Source organism: Pseudonaja textilis, chromosome 1, assembly GCF_049901715.1.
Source record: "Pseudonaja textilis isolate UNSWEBS1 chromosome 1, rPseTex1.2, whole genome shotgun sequence".
Classification (NCBI taxonomy): domain Eukaryota; kingdom Metazoa; phylum Chordata; class Lepidosauria; order Squamata; family Elapidae; genus Pseudonaja; species Pseudonaja textilis.
Genome location: NC_141990.1, coordinates 72,545,559 through 72,570,275, shown reverse-complemented (window position 1 = coordinate 72,570,275; position 24,717 = coordinate 72,545,559). Strand labels below are relative to the sequence as shown.

The 24,717-nt window shown below is 36.8% G+C and overlaps 1 protein-coding gene across 3 annotated transcripts in view; it reads right to left on the bottom strand.

The window, feature by feature from the left end:
• Positions 1-618: 618 nt before the first annotated feature.
• The window catches only part of WDR27 (WD repeat domain 27), an 84,209-nt gene continuing 60,110 nt past the window's right edge, over positions 619-24,717 (bottom strand). For all 3 annotated transcript variants that reach the window (XR_015744431.1, XM_087937902.1, XM_087937906.1), the window contains one exon: positions 619-3,254. Coding sequence is in view for 2 of the 3 variants with exons in the window: in XM_087937902.1 (XP_087794028.1) it covers positions 3,204-3,254 (51 nt within the window). In the remaining variant the exon portion in view is untranslated. The remainder of the gene's footprint in view (positions 3,255-24,717) is intronic.

Here is a 24,717-nt window from a genome sequence, read left to right as displayed (position 1 = left end):
TGCTAGAAATAAGCATTCCAGAACTCAGAAAAATATACTGCTGTCAGTTAATTATAAGTTATGCAACATATTTAGTTGACTTGTGATGACCAAATACTTTCTCTTGAGTTTGCCATTGGATAGATAAGGTTCAATAAGGGATAGTACTTTTCTATTGTTACTAAGTGGCTTTGACTGCTGCATCTTAGATAGAAATGCAGCTTCTTTTGACAGAAAAAGATTCCAAGATAAATCTTGCTGTTGCAAAGTTTATATTTGTGGCCTGTAGAATTTGTTGACAGCAAAGTAGGTTATGGGTGACTAAAGGCCTTTCATGATTTATTATCATGTCCCATTGTACCTGGTATTACATAAGGGCATTGTGTTTTTTCTAAATGAAATCTGGGTCAGTGACCTGTAATAAAGTTTGTCTTGACTTAAGGTTGGACATAGCAGTAGTTTTTGGTTTTGCTTCATAGTACACATTATACAGTACATACAAGTGGTTTTGCATCACATATGCAGCAACATAATTTGACATTTCTAGGTATGGAATAAGTAGTAGAGCTAAAATGGAAAACTTGGAAGAGGAGAAATTAGCAATGATGACACAAGAGCCACATAGTTGAATAATCAGAAATAACCATTTATTGTGGTGGAGGGATCATTGGCAAAGTAATCTAGCAGTTTGGTACAGGCTTTTTTTTAAAAAAATAATTTTCTTCAAAGCTACAATTGAGATTTTTTTTAAAAAGTACCAAAGCATTTGGGCTCTAAACAAGTGCAGAAATAAACTATTGATATGATCAATTTGCCTGCAACTGTGTCTTTGTGTTTTTTGCCGTGTATATTTAATAGGATATTTCAGACTACCCAACAATGGAAACATCCAACACTGACACAAAAGGAAAATCATTTCAAAACAAAAATGATCAACAGAGGGGCAGCAATTAGTCTTGTAATAAGCCTTGTAGGATGGTTTAAACACAGCCAAAAATGTATGTGAGCCATGAGAAATGTCTATTGTACATGACTGTGATTTGATTGTCTAGCTTTCAAATAACAGTTACTCATCTGTTGATCATTTTTGTTTGAAATGGTTTTCTGTTGTGTCAGTGTTGGATGTTTTGATTGTTGGGCTGCCTAGAGAATCTCTATGAAGATCATCTAGTCTCGTAATTGCTATATACTCTAGCTATTTCCTCAACACAAGATTTTGTGAAGTGATAATTTGCATTGAATCTTTGCCATGTTGATCAGTCAGAAATGTTAAATACATCCAAAAGACAGTATATGGTAGCCTATCCACTGAAGAAGACCCATCACTCACAGCTTTAAGGGAACCAAATTCTCCCTTCTCAGTAATGTACCAACATGTCATAAACAATTTGAATACAAAACTACAGGAGCCTTGTCTTTTAGCTCAATTATTAGACAGTTCAACTTGAATAGCCTACTAAATGCATCAATTTACACTCATTGTTTGGAGCAAAAAGAAAAAAAAATCAGATTTTGTCTTTGATACATAGATTTATTACAACAAACTTAATGACTTTTTGCAACCTATAACTTCAGCTGCTTCTTTTACATTTCCACTGGTACTGTATTTATGGAACACAAACATGTATTTCATGTTACTTTTCAGATAGGCAGTTATCCAATAGACACAAAGAGAGACAGAATAGAGACAAAGAGTCAGACAATATTGAAAAGTAGAAACAAGAGTTCTAGAAAAATGTAAGTATGGCCATAGTTGAAAAGGTGGAAATTATTACAGTAGCTTCACCCGTTCTCCTATGTCACTGCATTCTATATAAATGGGGGTGGACGTCTATTCAAATATTGTATAAAGGGTTTAAATAGGAGGAGAATTCCTATCAAACAATACTTTACTGGTGATCTAATCTTTCAGCAATGATACTGCTAAAAGTATGGATGCTTTTAAAGATTGAACCAACAGGCATATTTTGTTACTATATGTCAAATATTAGATTATATATCTTCTTTTATGGAAAAGTATTTTATTTTAAACCCATAATCTACAAGGATTCTTAGTGTTCATATAACAAATTGTTGCTTACCTTTGTGCAAATAATATATTGGATATTGATCCCATCGAGTTTTTTCATTATCAGCAGAATTTATTTTAATATACATTTATATTTAATTAAATATTTTGTATTATGACTATTCCCAATTAATTAAATAAGTTTGAGCATCTACATCCTCTTGTTTAAAAACCCACAGACCAGTTTACTGAAGAATTTGTATTCAGGTGATCACTTGTTTTCATATTATAGAAAGCATAACTAGTGAAATAAATGTGTCGTAAAACAGTAGTGACCTTTATTTTGATTGAGCTTCTATTGTAATAGTTCTGAGAATGGTGAAACTATTATTTTTACTTATTTTACTTCATTAACTTATTTTACTTTGTTCCAGATTTACAGTTGTGTGAAAGAACATTAAGCATAGTTAAAAATTAACTTTTAAAAATTCTGCAAAAAATACCTGTCCTTATTCATATTTTAACAATCTGTTGAGAAAGTTGCATTTTCTATGATTCTTTCAAAAAAAGAACCATGTTATATTTACTTGCATTAGTCAACTGAAGAATTTTTAGAGGAAAAAGGAGAAAGACATTGCATAATAGTGTCTGTTGACCACCTAAAATCAAAGGTACATGAAATATATTAAAATATTGCTAGCATATCCAATATGCAGAGGAAATACTTAGCATCTCAGACGGTCTCTATAATTAAATCAAGATGCAAGAGGAATGAGTAGACTGTTCCTTTATTATTGAGGGTTGGGTGTTAGCAAACAACTGAATAACAAAAGTTTTATCTTATTTATGTAATCATAAGAAATGGGGTTGGTTATAAAACAACCATCCAAAATATCAGTAAAATGCATTAGAAATGTATACACTACAGAAACTTAACTCTTGAACTCTTAAACATAATCTAACGCTACAAAATATTAAACATTTATCATTTGGTATCATCTATGAATCTGCTTTTCCAGCAATATGATTTTTTTTTAAGAAAATCCCAGTTGGTTGTCAAATAGTGAAACAAATCTGGAAGACTGTATTTTAACTAAAATAGACTACAGTTTGCCTAGTTACCATGTTCAGCTACCATGCTCAGCTACCAATCTTTTTTTTCTTTCAAGAAGTTTAATTCTCAATGCAGGAAAGCCAAAGACGTCAGTGGTGATTGTTATTGGGGTAGAAACAATTGCAATTTGCCATCCAGGGTAGCTGAAATGAGCTGTAATTTAAATGAAAAGAACCATGATTAGCTTATATATCAATGGGCCAAAATACTGGAAAAACTGCGTGAAAATGAAACACTTTATATCCATTTCAGCATATGGTCATCAGCAACAAAAGAAATCTCTGCTGTCTGCACAAGTAGCCTACGTCCTGTGAAACAGACTACAGCTACGAGGCATGAAATGTTAGTGAAACATTTTCTTTTTCTTCTTCTTCTCACAGCTGCAGAATTGAAAAGCTCTCACAAGGCAGCAGGGATCTCCTTTCACAGTTAAGATTAGACTGGATTGGAACTCATTACACAGCTGTAAATTAATTATGTTGCCATATGGATACCAATTTTTGTAAGCTTCTTCATGGCCTTGTATAGCTATACTGTATAGGGGTATATTAAGTATTCTCACTGAATATACTGTATATCTCATGCCTTTTGTGAGACCCGGGGCATGACACAAAAATAACCAAGTCACAAAAATAGAAGAAAGTCCCTTTAATGCCTCCAACTTGGCCCCAATGTCCAATTATCCTCGGCTGAATATCAAACTCTTAAAGAAAACAGTTTACGGAGGGAGTAAATGCAGTCTGCACCCAAAGTAAAGTTAATTCGAAATAAAAAAACCAACACAAACCACACTGAAAGAATTACTATGGCAGGCAAGGATGATTAATTGCAGACTTCTAGCAGATAATGCAGCAACCACAGTTGGGAGGAAGCCAAACACAGATAAGCTCCGACAAGAATGCACGCTTTGCTTCCACCAACTTTGCCATGCACAGGTCAGTTCAGTTCAGTCTTCAGTTCAGTAAACAGCAATGGTTCATGCCCCACATTTCCTAGTCGTACCACAACTAACTGTAATGACCTACTACATATTGACTTTACGTAAGATAGTAGAAAAGGCACTACGTAACCTAAAACCATCCCTATCTACTGGCCCCGATGGATTATGTGCATACTTCTTTAAAAAGCTCTCCTCTGCCATATTGGAACCCCTAAGCATTATATATGAGGTATCATTCAGAACCAGCTCCTTATCAAACCTATGGTCCTTAGCTACGGTCATCCCTATCTTCAAAAAAGGTGATCCCAGCCCAGAAAACTACAGACCAATCTCACTGTGTTGTGTCACGTGCAAAGTCATGGAATCAATCATTAACCAATTCATCACTCTCCACTTAGAGTCAAACAACCCACTCTCCAAAAAACAATTTGGTTTCAGGAAAAAATTGTCTTGCAATCTTCAACTCCTACACTGCAAAAACATATGGACTCCTCTACTCAACCAGGGTAAAGCTATAGACCCAATTTACATAGACTTCTGCAAAGTCTTTGATTCAGTGGTACATGACAAACTACTGTTAAAACTAAACTCTTACGGCATTTCCAATTCCCTCCATAAGTAGATTACTGTGTTCTTGTCAAACAGGCAACAAATATTAAAAATAGGGAGTGCTATATCAAACCCTGCTCCAGTTAACAGCGGTGTCCCCCAAGGCAGCATTCTAGGACCCACACTCTTTATACTCTATATAAGTGACCTTTGTGATCACCTTATAAGCAACTGCATCCTCTTTGCGGATGAAGTAAAACTATTCAACACTACCGACAATGCTACTATCCTTCAAAGCGACCTTGATTATGTGTCTGAATGGTCAAACATCTGGCAACTCCAAATTTCGACCAACAAATGCTCTGTCCTACACATTGGTAAAGAAAATCAATACACCAAATACAAACTAGGTGGATATGACCTTGTTGATGATCCTCACTTTGTCAAGGATCTTGGAGTTCTTATATCAAATGACCTAAGCGCCAGAGCTCACTGTAACAGCATTGCCAAAAAGGCATCAAGAGTTGTAAACCTAATCTTATGAAATTTCTCCTCCAGAAATATAGAATCGCTAACTAAAGCATACAAAACTTTAGCCAGACCAATACTCAAATACAGCTCATCAGTCTGGAATCTGCACTGTATATCAGACATTAATACAATCGAGCGAGTCCAGAAGTATTTCACGAGAAGAGTACTATACTCCTCTGCTCTCAACAGAATACCCTATATCACCAGGCTTGAGATTTTGGGCTTGGACAACCTTGAACTACACCACCTATGGTTAGACTTAAGCATAGCACACAAAATTATATGCTACAATGTCCTACCAATCAATGATTACTTCAGCTTCAATCACAACAATACAAGAGCACACAACAGATACAAACTCAATGTAAACCACTTCAAACTTGATTGCAGAAAGTACGACTTCAGCAACAGAGTGTCAATGCCTGGAATGCACTACCTGACTCTGTTGTTACATCCTCTAACCCCCACTCCTTTCACCTCAAACTAACCACCATTGACTTCACCTTTTTCCTAAGAGGTCTGTAAGGGGCGTGCATAAGTGCACCATCGTGCCTACTGTCCCTGTCTTATTGTCCCTATTTATTCGTACCTATTTCCTGTATTCTTACTCATGTTTATACTTATATCGATTATCTTGTAAGCAATTGACAAATAAATAAATAAATAAATTTGTCCTTTTAAACAGTGCTCCCAGCTGCAGCCCATGAAGGGGATCAGGACTCCTTCCTCCCCGATAGACCACACCACTCACATTTCTCCATTATCAGCTCCTCCCTGTGTGCCCTAAGTTGTAGAAGGGATGGGCCTGGGTCTTCCTCTGAATGCCCATGTGGCCTGTGCCCTTCCCCAGTTTCCTCCAAAATCACCAGAGCCACACTGTCACTCCCTGTCAGCTGTTCCATCTCTTCCTCGGAGTCACTCCAACAGGGCATGACACCATTTTTCTGCTGAATAGCATATATGTCTCCTTATTATTCACTTCTCGGTTCATAGCAGCCTTGTTGAGCAGCAGAGGTGGTATTCAGCAGGTTCTGACCAGTTCTGGAGAACTGGTAGTGGAAATTTTGAGTAGTTTAGAAAACCGGCAAATGCCACTTCTGACTGGAGATTTTACAGTATCCTCCCCCTGCCATGCCCACCAAGCCACACCCACAGAACCAGTAGTAAAATTTTTTGAATCCCACCACTGTTGAGCAGGTTCTATTATGACATCCTATTTGTCCCAAAGTTATTGGTATTCATCTGGGATTTGAATCCAGGATCAGAACTAGTTAATATTTGAATAATAGACCATCCAGAAATTAGAAATAGGTAGAGCTGTCAGAGGTGGTATTCAGCAAGTTCTGACCAGTTCTGGAGAACTGGTAGCCGAAATTTTGAGTAGTTTGGAGAACCGGTGGTAACCTTCTCCCCAGAGCAGGGAGGGAATGGAAATTTTACAGTATCCTTTCCTTGGAGTGGAATGGGAATAGAGTTTTTACAGTATCCTTCCCCTGCCACGCCCACCAAGCCACTTCTACCAAGCCATGCCATGCCCACCAAGCCGACAGAACCGGGAGTAAAAAAAATTGAATCCCCCACTGAGAGCAGTAGTACATACATACATACATACATACATACATACATACATACATACATACATACATATATATATATATATATATATATATATATATATGTAGATCTTTGGTTGTTCGGGTTTTCTCCCGCGTAAGATTTGAAGTATCTAGGCAACGTTTCGATGAAGTCTCATTCATCATCTTCAGGCTTCTGTCTCCAGCTCTGTGCTTCTCAGAGTAATGGAGATTGCAGCTGCTTCCTCCTTTTAACTGCCAGTGGGGGTGGAACTTGATTGGGTGGGGGCTTGGCTGTGTTCTGATTGGGTGGGGGTGTGTTCTCATTGGTAGGGGTTTGGCTGTGTTCTGATTGGTTGGGGGTTAGCCGTGTTCTGATTGGTTGGAGGCGTGTTCTGTTCAGGAGGGGCTTGGTTGTGCTCAGGTTAGTTTTAGTTGCTGGGGATTTGAGCTGGAGAGAGTTGTGATCTTGCTGTTTGGCTTCTAGTTCGTGGTCCTGCTGCATCTTCATATATATATATGTTTTCTGAGGTTCTCGCGGGTATTTATATGTAGATCTTTGGTTGTTCGGGTTTTCTCCCGCGTAAGATTCAAAGTATCTAGGCAGCGTTTCGATGAAGTCTCATTCATCATCTTCAGGCTTCTGTCTCCGGCTCTGTGCTTCTCAGAGTAATGGAGATTGCAGCTGCTTCCTCCTTTTAACTGCCAGTGGGGTGGGACTTGATTGGGTGGGGGCTTGGCTGTGTTCTGATTGGGTGGAGCGTGTTCTGTTCAGGTGGGGGCTTGGTTGTGCTCAGGTTAGTCTTAGTTGCTGGGAATTTGAGCTGGAGAGTTGTGATCTTGCTGTTTGGCTTCTAGTTCGTGGTCCTGCTGCATCTTCATAGTGGGTGTCGGTTTGCTTCATGTATGGCTCGGAGGGTTTGAAGTGGGTAGTGATGCAGCTGCAGTGCAGCTTCTGGTCCATAGTCGTTTCTCATTTTCTGAATGGGTGGGAGTCTGTTTTCTACATAGAAGTGTGGTGGTGGCATCTTGTGTGGCTCTCATGGGTGTGGGTCCGGTGTCCTTCTTCATGTTAGGTACTCGTCTGTTCATGAGGCGGGTTTCCAAATGGCTGGAAGGCGGGAGGTGTCATCTCGTTTGTTCATGCTGTGTGGGCGTTTTCTATCTCTATGGCTTCTCTGATTATTCTGCTGTTGAAGTGTTCGGTTTTGGCGATAGTTCTGTTATTTTTAAAATCAATTTCATGTCCTGTGGCTTTGAGGTGTTGGACCAGGGAAGAGGTCGTTTCTTCTTTTTGATTGAGTTCTTATGTTCTTCAATGCGTGCACTTATTCTTCTGTTAGTTTGTCCAATGTATGTGGTAGGGCAGGCAGTGCAGGGGATTTCGTATATTCCTTGGTTTTCTAATTCGATTTTGTCTTTGGGGTTTCTTAGGATCGTGGATATTTTTCTGTTTGTGCAGAATGCTGTTTTGATGTTGTGAATCAGCAAGATCCTCCAAAAACACAACATCAAAACAGCATTCTGCACAAACAGAAAAATATCCACGATCCTAAGAAACCCCAAAGACAAAATCGAATTAGAAAACCAAGGAATATACGAAATCCCCTGCACTGCCTGCCCTACCACATACATTGGACAAACTAACAGAAGAATAAGTGCACGCATTGAAGAACATAAGAACTCAATCAAAAAAGAAGAAACGACCTCTTCCCTGGTCCAACACCTCAAAGCCACAGGACATGAAATTGATTTTAAAAATAACAGAACTATCGCCAAAACCGAACACTTCAACAGCAGAATAATCAGAGAAGCCATAGAGATAGAAAAACGCCCACACAGCATGAACAAACGAGATGACACCTCCCGCCTTCCAGCCATTTGGAAACCCGCCCTCATGAACAGACGAGTACCTAACATGAAGAAGGACACCGGACCCACACCCATGAGAGCCACACAAGATGCCACCACCACACTTCTATGTAGAAAACAGACTCCCACCCATTCAGAAAATGAGAAACGACCATGGACCAGAAGCTGCACTGCAGCTGCATCACTACCCACTTCAAACCCCTCCGAGCCATACATGAAGCAAACCGACACCCACTATGAAGATGCAGCAGGACCACGAACTAGAAGCCAAACAGCAAGATCACAACTCTCCAGCTCAAATTCCCCAGCAACTAAGACTAACCTGAGCACAACCAAGCCCCCACCTGAACAGAACACGCCTCCACCCAATCAGAACACAGCCAAGCCCCCACCCAATCAAGTCCCACCCCCACTGGCAGTTAAAAGGAGGAAGCAGCTGCAATCTCCATTACTCTGAGAAGCACAGAGCCGGAGACAGAAGCCTGAAGATGATGAATGAGACTTCATCGAAACGTTGCCTAGATACTTTGAATCTTACGCGGGAGAAAACCCGAACAACCAAAGATCTACATATATATATATATATATATATATATATATATATATGTATATGTATATGTATATGTATATGTATATGTATATGTATATGTATATGTATATGTATGTATGTATATATCTATATCTATTTTTTTTTCTTAAGTTTTCGCGGTTATCTATATGTATGGTATTCAGATTTGTTCGGGTATTTCCTGACATCATTATAGTTGTGCTTTTAAAGTTGTAGCAACATTTCGGCAGAATCTCATCTGCCATCATCACACAACACAATACAGAAGTCTGATGATGGCAGATGAGATTCTGCCGAAATGTTGCTACAACTTTAAAAGCACAACTACTGTATAATGACGTGGGAAAATACCATATATATAGTTTTCGCGGGTACTTACATGTATGGTATTCAGCATTTTTCCGGTTATTTTCCCACGTCATTGTAGTTGTGCTTTTAAAGTTGTAGCAATGTTTCGGCAGAATCTCATCTGCCATCATCAGGCTTCTGTATTGTGATGATGGCAAATGAGATTCTGCCGAAACGTTACTACAACTTTAAAAGCACAACTACTGTATAATGACGTGGGAAAATACCCGAACAAAGCGGAATACCATGCATGTAAGTACCCACAAAAACTTAAGAAAACAAATATATATATATCTGAATAAATATATTTAATCATAAATGATTAGGGGTCAAATTGATTTGAACAAAACAAAATCACAGAATGTTCTAAATGTTATCTTGTGGTCAGTGTACATACTTGTTTATTAATTATTAACTTATCTAAAAGCTGGATGAACAATGCAATACAGTGATGCAACCCTCAATACAACAGGTACTAGAACTCAAACTTTCACATGATAATGAATAATTTCATGACTACTTCATTCAATATATCAGATATACACATTCATTTGCTCATGAATGGCTCAAGATATTTTCAGTCTTTTTTCTATTTTGAAGAAGAAAGAGGACGGGGGGGATGACTACAGATTTGAATATCTCTAAACTACTCAAAAAATGGAAAGCACTGAAGATCTGATTTGCATTTGGTGCATGCCATATCAAGGTCCTTCCCTTCCATTCAAACCATATGCATACCAATGTTAATCAATTAACCCACCATGCTGGTTGATAATAAATGCTTACATGTCCTCAATAAAGCAGAATACCCCATATCAGAGCCTTGTGATGTGGCTGCTGCTGACCTTATATAGTAGTCATAGGAGGGGCCTCCAATGCTAGATTTGACCCAGTGGCCACACTCTCTTTAGCACAAATGTTTCCCTTCCCTGAAGCTGATGGATTCCTCATTCATAATTCAAAAGAACAGAAATCAAACTTTGCAGGTCTCTGATTGGGTCAAACAGCCTTTGGGCGAAATCTCCACATTTTAAATGGTGCCTCTGAAAGTGATCATCCATCTAAAATCACTTATCTCTCTGGCTCCATAATCAGTGCTGTTGACTATATAATTGTCTCTAGAGACCTTCTTCCTTACGTTAAGGCCTTAGAAGGTATGTCTGAGTTTGCCAGCAATCATTTCCCAATCCTGCTCCAGTTAAATTTCTTCACTCAAGAAACGCATACTGAAGACTGCCAACAACCCTTTCTGATGCCAACAGGAAGAATCTAATGCCAAGTCAAATGGATCCCCCGTCAAAATAAAAAGATAACTGAGCTACTGACCTCAGATTGCCCATAGTGTCTTCAGTCTTTCCTGACTTCAGCTGAGTATCCTAATGTACTCAGAACTGTACTCAGTACTTGCAGAACTGTAATACCCTTACCAGAAAACTTCACCAGAATCTAATTCATCTTAACAATGCACCTTTTGAGACACCAACAGCACTATTCCAAGCCATAGTTTGACTAGGACTGTGTTACTGCAAAAAAAAAAAAAAAAGCACTTCATACTACTAACAGGCTTATGTATCTGATACCGCACTGATAGCTGCATGGACCACCTCCAGCAAAAAAGATACTACAAACAACTGCTGGTGTGCAAGGAAAAGGAAGCCATGAAAAGCAACTGAGCACGACTGATTCAGTAAGTAAAATCCCATGAATTCATTCTGCCATATCACATCAAGCTCCCAAAGCAATGTTCCATACAGGTTTGACTGTCACATTCCCCACCTCCAGTCACCAGAATATGGAAAACATATTTTCAGGAATTCTTCACGGACACCTCCATTGAAAATGGACATCCAGGCTAAAATATAGAAAATCTGACCATGTGGGTATCAGTGACAGTGATAGAAATCAAGAACTTTGTTGCTCAACTAAGAGCAGGGAGGACTATGGGGGAACACCCAATACCTCCAGAGGCCATTAAAAACAACTTGGACTTGTGAGCCTCCAAGTTGGCTTCATTCTTTACCTCCATTAATAGACCTAGGGAATAAGGATGATCCTGTTAATTATAGAGCACTTCCCAGGACAATTGTACACCTGTCCGCTACTTTCAGATACCAACCTTGCTACAACATACTATTGTTGCCAGATTCTGTTTAGCACTACTTAAATTTTGTTGGATGATGACCTGTACCATCAACTAGACTTAACGAGCACCTACTTCATCATACTAGAGTACTCTGTAATTTAATATACTAATTTTTACACTCCCCTGTAGCCATCTAATGTTACCTCTGATTTTCAATTCTTTTAGACTCTTGTTTGTTCTCTCTCTCTCTGTGTGTGTGTGTGTCTGTCTGTCTGTCTCTCTCTCTGTATAAATCTTTACACGCACACACACATATTCTAGATTTTCATTTTTTAGTCTGATGTATCCCACTCTTCTTAAGCTGCTATGACCATAAATCTGGGAACTCCGGGGCTCTTAGTAAAGCAAAGAAACCCAAAATCAGCCTGGAAGATGACAATAGCAAACCATAAAAACTACATAGATGCAATCATCAATCAACCTTGACTTAAGACCAATATTACCTTTTCTACTTCTCTTAGTCTATCACCATTACTAAAATAAGGAAGGAAATTTCAAATCTTTGATAGTTTAGTTTACTTTGTTGTCATTGCACATCATACAATGAGATTAAATACCATCTTCAGTGTACTATACAGTAGAATTTAATAGAGTTACTGCCCTGGGATAGAAGCTGTTTTTCAGCCTATTTGTCCTTGTTTTTATTACCCTGTATTGTTTGCCGGATGGTATTAGTTCAAAAAAAGGGTGCCCAGGATGAGATGGATCTTTGAGAATGTTTTGAACTTTCTTAAGTCAGTGGAAACTATAAAGCTCTTCCAAAGAGGGGAGAGGACAACCAATGATCTTCTGGGCAATGACATTAACTCTCTGGAGTGCTGTCCTATTTGCCACTGTTCAATTTTTAAAAAAAATTGATTTGTCAATCGCTTACAAGAGAATAGGTATAAGAATAAACATAGTTATGAATACATGAAATGGATACATATAAGAAAAATAAAAGAAACAATAGGACAGGGACGGTAGGCACGTTGGTGCGCTTATGCACACACCCTACAGACCTCTTAGGAAAGGGGTGAGGTCAATAGTAGACAGTCTAAGGTTAAAGTTTTTGGGGTTTGTGAAAGAAACCACAGAATCAGGTACAGTATTCCAGATATTGACCACTCTGTTGCTGAAGTAGTATTTGCTGCAATCAAGTTTTTAGTGCGGTTAACCTTGAGTTTATATCTATTGTGTGCTCTTGCATTATTGTGGTTGAAGCTGAAATATTCATTGACAGGTAGAACATTGTAATGTATGATTTTATATGCTATACTTAGATCAGACCGAAGATGGCGTAGTTCTAGGTTTTCTAGGTCTAGAATTTTGAGTCTGGTGGCATAAGGTATTCTGCAATGAGTAGATGAGTGTAGAACTCTTCTTGTGAAATATTTCTGGACTTTCTGGAGTGTTAATATCAGATACGTAATGTGGGTTCCAGACTGATGAGCTGTATTCGAATACTGGTCTAGCAAATGTTTTGTATGCTCTAGTTAGTAGTGTGATATTACCAAAGAAAAAGCTACGTATGATTAGATTAACAACTCTTAATATTTTTTTGGCTACGTAGTTACAGTGGGCTCTAGCACTTAGAACATTTGAGATGAGAATTCCAAGGTCCTTGACAAAGTTTGGATCATCAAAAATTGGCAAACCATACAGAGGTGCAGTAAGTTAAGATACTCTCTGTGGTGCAGCAGTAGAAGGTCACCAGCAGTTTTTCATTCAGTTGTTGTTTTCTGAGAAGTCTCAGGTAATATAATCTCTGCTGGACCCTTCTGACCAGTGCTGCAATGTGAGCACCCCAGGTCAGGTCCTCTTTTATGGTAACACCCAGAAACTTAAAACTGGTCACTTGCTCCACTCGGTCTCCATTGATAAGCAAGGGCTGGATGTCTGATCTGTTCCTTTTATAGTCCACTATAAGCTCCTTGGTCTTATTGGTGTTGAGGACTCAGCTGTCTGCACACCACAAAAGCAACCGCTCCACCTTATCTCGGTAGGCAGACTCATCCCCACTGGAGATGAGGCCCATCACTATTGTATGTAGTCCCAGATAAGAGGGTGTTTGATTAATCACTGAGATGATGCTGAATAGCTTTCTTTACAGCAGAGTGCCCTCTGCTGAAAATCCAGTTTGAAGTTCAAGGAAAATCTGTCAGGTTTCCTTGGGATATTAAAGAGAAAAAGTACTTTCTTTTTAATTCAGTTCTTTGTCTCAATCCCTCTGCTTGCACACCTGACTTCTAAAGAACAGAATAGTATTTGAAGCCTGACAGGGAAATTTTTCTTTACCATAATTCAGTTCTATTAGACTTTCATTCATTTTTTTCATCTATAGAATAACATTTAGGCTGACATTATTCAGGTCTATTTTAATTACACCGCTCTCTTCTTCCAAGTGTATCTATCTGAAAGATATCCCAAATCTTATTATCTCACTATTTTGGAGTAATTCGTCATCAAAAATTAAAATGGAATACTGATTTTTGATGACGTTTTCATTCTTTGGTATTTAAAACCTCTGCTGGAGATAAAATATGGCAGTTTTTTCTTCACAATATTATCAGTGCATAGCCATATTATTATAATTATTATTATTCTTTTCAGCCTTTTACACTTGCCATAAATACTGTGATTTACCTAATTTTCATTTCTTCTAAATTTGACTGTCTTTGCAGGGGCTCCAATTTTTACCAGGGCAAGTTTTTGAATTTCATTCACTTTCAATATGGTCTTAGTTGTGGATTTTACATTTTCTCATTTTGCTTTCTATTGATATTAACTTCTCAACTTTGTGTATATAAATATCTCCTAATGTAATATATTGCAACTTTATTCCTTTTTATTTTTCTCCTTATTCACAATTGATCCAACTAGTTTGTTCTCCTTTAAAAAGATACTGAACAGTTTTTAGTCTGTTCTTGATGTTCTTTTATCATTCTTTTTTTTTAAAGATATCTTAACCTATTTCATAATATACTCAATTTTACTGAATATATAAATCCTATAAATTGGGTTCTATAGGCTAGGATGGTTAAACAGAATTTGCTTCCTTTGCTATCTTTTGTTATAACCAGAGAAGCCTTTTATTATGCATTAATATTACTGTTACCAAAAATATAGCAGGGCAAAATAATAATTTCAGGTATTTTTCCTACTCCAATTTTCATCATAATACAAATTTTCTTACACTATAATGACCTATGTGGCATACTTTTACAAAAGAAACTTCGAATAAGTTTGCTTTTAAAATATGTGGTTTTTCTTCACCTCTGGAATGGCTACTTGTGTGTTGTGTCTTTGTGCAATTGTATCAGTTTGTATTGTTTCTTCACATATGGTTAAAAATCAAACAAGGATTCATTTTAGTATTTATAAAATAAATAACTTTTTGTATTATAATAAGACAAAAATAAACTCAAAATAAGTAATTATCCTTTTATGATATGACCTGTGTGGTGCTGCCACTATGATGCCATTCTCATTTTAATATTATCTCCTTAATAATGGGGAAAACTGGATGTGTGTGTTTATGTGGAGGGTGTTACTGAGATATGTAACTTAAGACTTGTACAACTTATGTTTTATAATTTCCTATGCCTGATTGTCAAAACAAACTTAATCCTAGATAAATGATGAAGTCCTTGAGTTCCAACTTTTATGTAATTCTAAAACTGTTATGCATTAAATTGATTAACCATTAAAGAACGTCATGCTTATAGCACATAAAGTCCAAAATGAATGTTTGCATTTTAAAGGCTTCTATCAAGGCAGAAGTATGATTTGGTGATTTTTGCGGTTCCCTGAGACCCTTACAGGGGGCTTAACAAAATGAAATAAATAAATATTTTAACAATGAGATTGTTAAAATATGTATTTCATCTTTTCTTCTCTCAATTCATCATTCCTCAATGGCATGAGCACGTGATAACATGAATTAGCTTTTTTGACTCACAAAGGCAGATTTTATATTGTCCTTTTATATTAAATAATTTGGTTTAAATTGGATTTCTTCAAAGAAGCTCAGCTTTTCTCAAGTCTTCAAGTCCAGTCCACCCTGGTTAATCTCACAAAAGAGCATGAGAAAAGTGCAATGAACAGTGGATCACAAACAATGAACAGTTTATTTTTCATACTGCATCAAGTGAAAAGTTCATAGTAACATGACCAAAGATACCATGAATCTTGTCCGATCGTAATCTTATGAAAATAGTAGCATCAAACATGAGGGGAAAAACTGGCAATATGGTTACAATGTCCCTTTAAGGACCAAATTGCTTAATCCTAGGAGACTTTTTATCAACAGAAAAAAACCCTGCTGACCAAAAGTAGATACAATGAGGATGGAAAAACCTTCACGCAAATGATATCAAAGACACTTTCGCAGAATAACTGAAGTTTAAAGATAAGGCAGAGGAGAAAGTTTAGATATCTTAATTAGCATATCACACACTGTTCCTTCCAACCTTTCTGATGTATTTATAATGAGGTTACATTCTTTGTAATTTCGTCAAAAATGATTACATCAATACCAAGTTGGAGGAATATCAGGGATCCAACTAGCTCTACTATCTTAAAACTCTCCCCACAAAATATAAAACATACTTTCTCTTTTTCCATGATTGCCGATAAAGTAAGTAGCAAGTTAACCATAACTGCCTCTGCTCAGAGCAAGAACTGGTGAGAAGAAGCCATATCTCACATAGGAATCTTGGTCACTGTTTAATATTTCCCACAGTGAGTCTTCTATTGCAGCAGCCCCTCAACCTTTTGGGCACCATGGACCGATTCTGTGGAGAGAGGTTTTTCTGTGGAGTGGAGGGGGCGTGGTTTCATGTGCTCCCTGCATCCCTTGGATGGGGCTTCATTTGTTTGTGCGGACCAATTGCAGGCATGCTGCAGACCAGTCCATGGACTGAGGGGCTGGGGACCCCATTCTATTGCCTCCACAGGGGAATAAATAACAGAGGGATGGAGCTTACAGTGTAACAATAGTTTTATCATTTGATGAAAGCTTTGGATCCTATGGATGCCTTTGAATACAGTTCCTGGTCATCTTCATACATTAGGTTCAAGTCCTGTTTAATAGTACACTACCTACCAATTTGCTATTATTAAACTTGGGGATCAAGTTACTTCTTTACAAACTTTTTCCACCCAGAGGCAGTTTCCTGCCTCAAGTAGATTGCTCTGTCTCTACTGAAACAGTGGGAAAAGACACAGATCAATAGATATTTAGTGCCTGCTTTTCAATCTGATCATCTAACAAAACCTATTTCTAGTTCTACAGTTTACAGAAAAATGGAGCGGGGGGGGGAAGTGACCTATCAGTTTTTGTGGTCTCAATTAGAATTTTCCTAAATTAGAGCAGTGTTTTCATCCTGCTGCCTTTCCTTCTCCCTACCTTCAGACAATATCAGACCTGATTTTGGAAATGCTGCCTTATTCTCAGTATTATATCAATCGTGTTTCAGCTTTGACTATTATGCAGAATAGCTAGTACTGTTTTTTTTAATTGTGAACAAAATAATAAAAAGAAAGCAGATACCTTTATAGCAGTAACTTAGTACTAAATTGATTGTGCAGCTGTGTGTAAAAAGGTAAGCAATTATCTGATGTAACCCAAGGACCTTTTGGGTTTTTATGTGTTCCTTTTTTTTCCTCTGAGACGCAGTCCAATCTATATTAATCTAACCTTTCCTCAGCATTTGAGAAGGATTGGAGAATAATCAAGATTACAGATTAGTTCCTTCTAATCAATTGTGACTAGACTTTAGACCCTTTTAGTTACAAACTCAATTCATATCATATTCAATTTCCTAGGTCTTAATTTCTCATTTGAAAAAAAAAGAGAATGATATGATAAAGGAGACTGCAAATATACTGTGGTTTTACATAACTGAATATAGCATCATCTGGGGTTTGCTTCATTTTTAAGCTGAATGGTATTAATATTTCAAGTTTGAATTCATGCAAAGATTTAATTGAAAATTGCAATCAGATTCTTAAAATATTCATAACTTTGTGTCAACCATACAGTATATACCATCTAGTACCAAATTGATTAATTACATTTTAGAAATGCAAGTAATTTATATTTCACTGAAAAAGTCTTCTGGCTTCTAAACAATAATAAAAATGCAAACTGAACCCAGATGTCTCACAAATGTGGTAGTTTGTATATTGGATTTTTTTTCCCCTAAGCTAATTTAGTTCTTCTGTATTGTTGTAATATACTGTAGAAATTCTAGACTGAAAAATTAAATGACAAATTTAAAGATGTCCCTTTACTCTAATCATTAAGAAGAGGCAATTTCTTCAATGGCAAGCTTTCATACAGGTTTCCTTCATGCTTGAAAAGTCTAACTCTTATAAAAGTCTAACTCTTAACAATCAAAATCTTTAGGCTACAGTCCTATATCCACACAAATTTAACTATAGTTGTGAGAAAAAATGACAAGGTGGTGCTATTATTTCAGTTTTAAAACCTGTAAGTAAGTTTAAATTCTTAGGAAACGTCAATGATGCATGACAGGAACAGAGATGAAACAAGTTATTATACCGGTGAAGTGGCAAATAACGAGCAGAATATTCTCAGGCTTGCAAGTTTTTTGCTCAATTGCTGGCTCGCTTTTCAGAACTTGAGATGGTATAGCACCAATTAGACTTGTTAACAGGTAAGGATGGTTCTCTGTTTGAGGATGAAATAAAATAAAAATGAATACTGAAGTCCTCTTTAGAGAGCCACTTTTGCTCTGCAATAACGTTTGAAAATGCCCTCACTAGGCCTATTCTTTGTGGGAAAGGGACTTTTCAGAAGAAGACAAGTAGCTTATAAAAACAAGCAAGGTGTGAATAAAATGAGTGTCAATGAAAAGTAGAGAGTGACTGAGAATGTGTAGATAGCTCTGAAAAAGCACGTTCAGGCCTCTTGCCTATAGCCCCAATGAATTTGCCTGGAGCTAATTCAGCCCTGGGCTAAGCTAGATTCCCCATTCCTGGCACAGAGAAAGCATGAATGCTACTGCTAGTCAAATGATTTTACCATACAGCATCTTTAACTTAATGAGAAACTAAGATGGAATTGAATCTTTTGCTATTTTTCCAAACCACAGTTAGAAAACTGCCGTGCCACTATTCATATTATGATTTCAGTTGACTGGATTTTCAAGGTTTTTTTTCATCTGCCCAAATTTTTGACAGAATCCCTGTGATCCTTCATCTTTTATAAATTTGGGACAGTGCCATCTGAAAAAAAAATCTTGCTTGAATGGAAAGGGTTTCTTTGTCAAACATTATACCATTATCCTGGATGATTTTGGAAGTACTTGTTATAATCAGCAGCTGCCTTTTCTAACATATATGAAAACTGAAACTTTCCTTAGTCTGTGATGACAGACTTGTGGATTTTGAAATGGCAGGTTGGTGAAAGTACATATTGAAAAATAAATAAGAGGCTTTTGGATTAATGCAGAAAGTCCTACATTGAACTGCATTAATATGCAAAAGTGATTTCATGGTTTAGCCAAGGCTTGCTCAATCTTAGGAAAATAACTCTGCTAAGCAGAAGAATGAAACAAAAAAAACAAAATATCTGAAACACTGATTTTAAAAGTTTGTTTTGATAAGGATCTATTTTGGGCAACTCCTTGCATATGGAAGATTAAATCAAATAGTTTCTCTAAGAAGGAAGTAACTTCAAAATTTTGGATACAGTACAAAACAATGATTTAAAAAAATAGGAATGATTTTCCCTTGTAATAAATTGATGTACTGTATTTTGTCTGTTAAGTACCAAAGGTGAAATCTGTTTTCAGTGTGAAAAAATTGTGATCGCATTGCAATTTGAATAGTATGCAAATATATTTTATGAATGTCAGAAAGGCAATCAATCTACTCAAATCCTTAAATAGTCTTCCCTGGTTGCATTACTACATCTGTTCACACAGAAGCAAGCCTAACTTTATTCTATTTTATCAAAATAAAAAAAGAAAGTCCCATGAAAACAAATGTATTATATATACCTCAAGAAACAAAGTCAAAATGAGATGCTGGTGTTTGAAAATAAATGGCACAACTTCTCTAGGTTGTCTCCCTTTCCACTATTTTAAATGTAACTTGCATTTTTAGTTTATTAAACTAGTTACTTGCATTTGATTCTTCTTGCAGAAAAATGAATAGGAATGACTAATATGGCACATTTCTGCAACTGGTATTTCTAGTGTGCAAGAATTCATACAGCTATTATTGTTGCTCAAAGACATATTATATTCTTATTTTCTGTTGGCCTCATTATGCCCACATGATAAAAGAACCTTGCTTTCTAGCTATTTACTTTCCTTTAAGGAAAATGTTTTACACATCATGGCAGAGTCAGTAGTCAAAACGTTGTTATACAGAGCATGCAAAATATTGAATTTGAGGAATGGAGATTCTTCCAACAAGAAAACTTAGGTTAACATCGCTTGGCTATAATTATTTTAAATTTTCCTTGCTATTATAGATGCCTCTGAAAGCACAGCAAAAGAAACAATTTTCTTTAACTCCTGACAATTTCAGCTAGATTAATAATTTTTCTATTATTTGGATTTAAGATTAAAAAAAACCACAGAATCGTAATACTCTTTAACCATTTCCTGGATCCTTAACTTCTCTAGTTAAGCTTGCTGGAAATTAGGCACAAGTAGAATATATTACTGAGAGACCTTGGTTACAATGACAATTTAGGGAGTAATTACTGTTGCTAAGCAATGGAATTGTACAGCATGATGTCACATGATCCCATTGCTTATCAACAACTTGAATACTTATATTCGGGGGAAGTTATAGAAATCCCATGTAAAGAGCACCGGTGTATAAGAGCAGTGCGATGGTTGAAGAAAAATGGCACACTAAGGAAAGGAGAGTGTAGCATGGTGTGAATGAAGGGAGGATGTCTATGGAGATTCTCAATTATCTTGGTCATGGCTATCCCAGAGGTGCACTTTTGGAACAAGAGAAGAAGTGCACTGCTTGAGCTCAGGCAAGCCAAAGGAAGAAAGGTGAACTACAATGCAAGCAAAATGGAGGCTAAGGAAAGGAGGGCACAAGTGCAGGTGCACAGGAAATCAGGGGGAGGGAGGACTTGGTAGACCAACTTGTGACCTTCCCATCAGGCTTCCCCACTTATTTTGCTTGTGATAAGTTATCAGAAAATGGTGACCACAAGAGACTGCAACCATCTTAAGTGCAGGTTGGTTGCCGGTGCCTGAATCATAATCATGTGATGCAGGGGTGCTGTAATTGGCTCAACCTTTGAGGGCCAAATATAAGTTCCACTAACTCAGCATCATTGTACCTTCAAATGGTCACTGAACAAACAGTTGGTAAGTGATGACCACCTATACATCAGAATATGGAGTATATGTATCAAAAGAATGCCGTCCCCAGCTCCACACAATTAGATTTGTTGAAATGTTGCGTGAGTTTGGTTTTAGAAGACAGATGAAATTTCAGTTCACATGTGAAGATATTGAAATGCTGTGATGTCAAGATCTGTTGAGCTTTGGCATAGCAACTTTGGAAGTCTGGATTAAATGGGTGAATGATTTATCCACATTTCCCTCTAGCAAGGAAAAGTACAGGATTGTTTTACTAATGACAGTAGCACTACTACTGACAAAGCTCAGAGGAATCTCTCTCTTTAAATTTAATTGACATATAGACCTTGGTCACTTTGCACTGTAATTCAGGTGTTTCATACTTGGCAACTTTAAAATGTGTGTACTTCAATTCCCAGAATTCCTCCAGGTTAGCAGGCAGTTAAGTGAATGAATATTTAATCCAGTTGTAAAATAATTTCTTCTTCTGTGAAATAATTTCTAAAACATTTTTTTATTGAAATGACTGGGAAATGGCAGAAAAAAATACAGAATTATTTCTTTACCCCTGGTCTGAGTGTATTAATTATATAATCACTTTTGAATCCAGGCAGTCTTTGCAACCATTCATTTAGTGTTCAAATTTACATTGATACTGGAAAAAGTGACTTATGGCTGATTTTCATACTTAGAATTGTTGCAGTATTACCATGGTCATGTGATCAGTATTTGGGCACTTGGCAACTGGCTTGTATTTATGACAGCTGCACTGTCCTGGGATCACACAATCATCATTTGTAACCTTCCCGGCCAGCTTCTGACAAGCAGTTACGGGAAGCCAGATTCATTTAACTACTGCAATGATTCGTTTAATAAGTATGGCAAAAAAGGTCATTAAATTGGGCAAAACTCACTGAATAATTGTCTTGCTTAGCAACAGAAATTTTGGGCTCAATTGTGGTTGTAAATTGAGGACTACCTGTAATAACTATTGATATAGTTCATACCTTTGATCACAAATATTTGCATTGACTCTTATTTCAGAAGCTACTTATCCATGAAGTTGATGACCTACATGTTAAGTAGGCTCAGGAAAGTGTTTTTTCTCCCAGTTCTCATGTTTTGTAAAATATTTTTCATGGCCCAAAACTGAATCTTTGCCTATTTTGCAATTGAATTCAAGGTTACTGAGTTCCATTTCCAAACTTTAAAAGATGAATCAGAGATGGTAAGAGTAAACAAACTTTCTCATCAGCTTAACTTTAAAATATATAATGTCACTAGAGATGTTATAGAGTTTTTTCCCCATTTCCCTGGTCTAATCTTCCCCTCACCCTGCCACATATATCTGCCATTAGCCCATTATGGTTGTATGAGAGAAATCATACAGGTAAAGCATCTTTTGGATTAGTCAGTGAAGCTAATTTGAACATTCCAGATAAAGTGGCTATTGATGAATTTCTCCTGAAAGTGCACATTTAATCATTGGGACTTAAACTCATGTACTTATAACATAAGCAACTCTTGTGTACAGCATGACTAATAACTTTAGTCCTTTTTCATATACCAGATGTTAATAAGTATTTTGAAAACAAACCCTATGTATCTCTTATTGGCTGTTATTGTGTTAAAGCTGACATGGAAAGCTAGAACATCTGGCAGAAAGGAAAACAAGATTTCGATATATGTATTAGCCCATTCTCTCCAACCTACATGTAATCAATCTTAAGAGAAAAACAGTCATCTAGATTGCCATTAGAAAGCCTCCAAGTTTTGGCATCAATAATTTGAAGCTGAATGATTTCATTTTTATAAGATTTGCACAGGAAACTGCTTCCTGATGTTTCCTTTCAAGGTGGAATATTGCACACAGTCATTGAAGGTTTTAGAAGGATTGGTGTGAGCTGCCAACAATCAGTATTTTAGACGTTGGAACTGTTTGTTTTTTGAATCTATTTCCTTATTTGCTTCACCCCCCCTTTGTTACTTTGAGCACTTACTCAAACCTGAAGTGAGTTTATTCTATCCAATAGCTACTAATATGAATCCTGAGGTCTTCTAATCCATTTCAAACAAAAGGCATGCTTTTTAAGTGGAGCTGGAGGTTAATTATTATCTTTCCATTCTGCTATCCTTAGCTAAGAGAAGCCCTCCATTTCATAATAGCTCCTCTTTCATTTATTTGTCTGTCTGTTATGTCAGTGTTTGCGGGGGTGGGTGTGGGTGGGGTGTCTAACCACCTAATGCAAAAAGATCCATTGCTCCCTCTCAGAATCAACAGTAACCCTCCTTCTGACCACTGACTAGAGTGATACATAGTCAGGAAGCAACAACAGTCAGCTGAGCAAGCAATTTAAAATGTCCTCTTTAAGGACTCCTCATGTGGCATCCTGCTGTCAAGGATCACATATTGTTTCTGAGAGCAACAAAGCTTAGACATAAAGTCAAGAGAATAGCAGATCCAGATTTATTTCAGTTCATTGTAGATCTTGGTCCATTATCTGATGCATCTGCTTTGTTGTGATGAATGTAAGAATAACTAGTATTTGTGACAGGAATACTAGAACCAAAAGAAGAGTCTTGTTTTTGTCTGTCACTGTGTAAAACCTGATGGTCAATAGCAGTTCTGAATTAAACGAAAATATAATTACATATTTGAGAGCCAGGTTAGAAACAAGGAATGGACCTAGTGTGGACAATATTTTCTAAGCATTCCAATTAATATGAAACATTAATTTAGTTCTCATATTTATTTATTTTTCTGAATGAAAAATAACTCAAAATCTATTCCAAAATAATTTTGGAGCATCTCTAATGATGATGGCAGATACTTTATATGCTGGGAGCATAGGATGAAAGTGTCAGTCTTTAGAGTTCAGGATAAAATTGTTATTCTCCAATGTAGCAGAGAATAAAAAGGGCAATAATCCTACCTCCCCATTTGTTGCCTGGTTGACCAGATCTTGTTTTCAGCAGCTTTCTCTTTTAATCTCCTGGGCAGCCCTGGCCTCTCAGCCCATCTTTTCTATCCAAACCTTGCCTCTCTGATTCATTTGCACAAAAATCCCCTTGCTTCTCCCATGCTGTATTGAGTATGAGAGATAGTGGTAATTCCTAGAAGGGAGTGCTGGAGTATTGTTTTATACATATACAAATAAATAAATTTTACTAAACTTTTCTTTGGCAGTGAGATAACAAACCTCCTTATCCTAAAATAGGGAACAAATAAAAAGCATATAAAAGAAATAATTTTACAAAATGTTTGAGGCAAAACTTTCGGACCTCCCCAATCACTGAGCCATAGAACTGATTACAGTGAAATTGATCTCAATTTTTTAGGATATAAAATTGCTGGTACAATTTCACGATTCCTAAAACAGAAAAGGTAGTACTAAGAATAATAAATGCAACTACAACTCCACACAGTCCAAGAACTGGTTTTAGATAATATTGCAAAATTTTGTTATTAAAATAAGAAGGAATCAAAAAAAATCTGGCACTGATAACTATACAATATGAATATGGTTGGAAGATAACAACAGATAATCATTGTGGATGTCCTATTACCCTTGATATAATTAATTTCATTCCATTAATTTTTATTGTCCTTGATTACCATCTAGTATCACTTGGTGCTAGGTGGTATATAAATTTAATTAATAAAATAAATAGTTTGAATTAAAATCTCCAAGAAATGCTGCACTGTCAAACAGAAAAATGTTGTGGCTGCAGTTATATATCCTTATT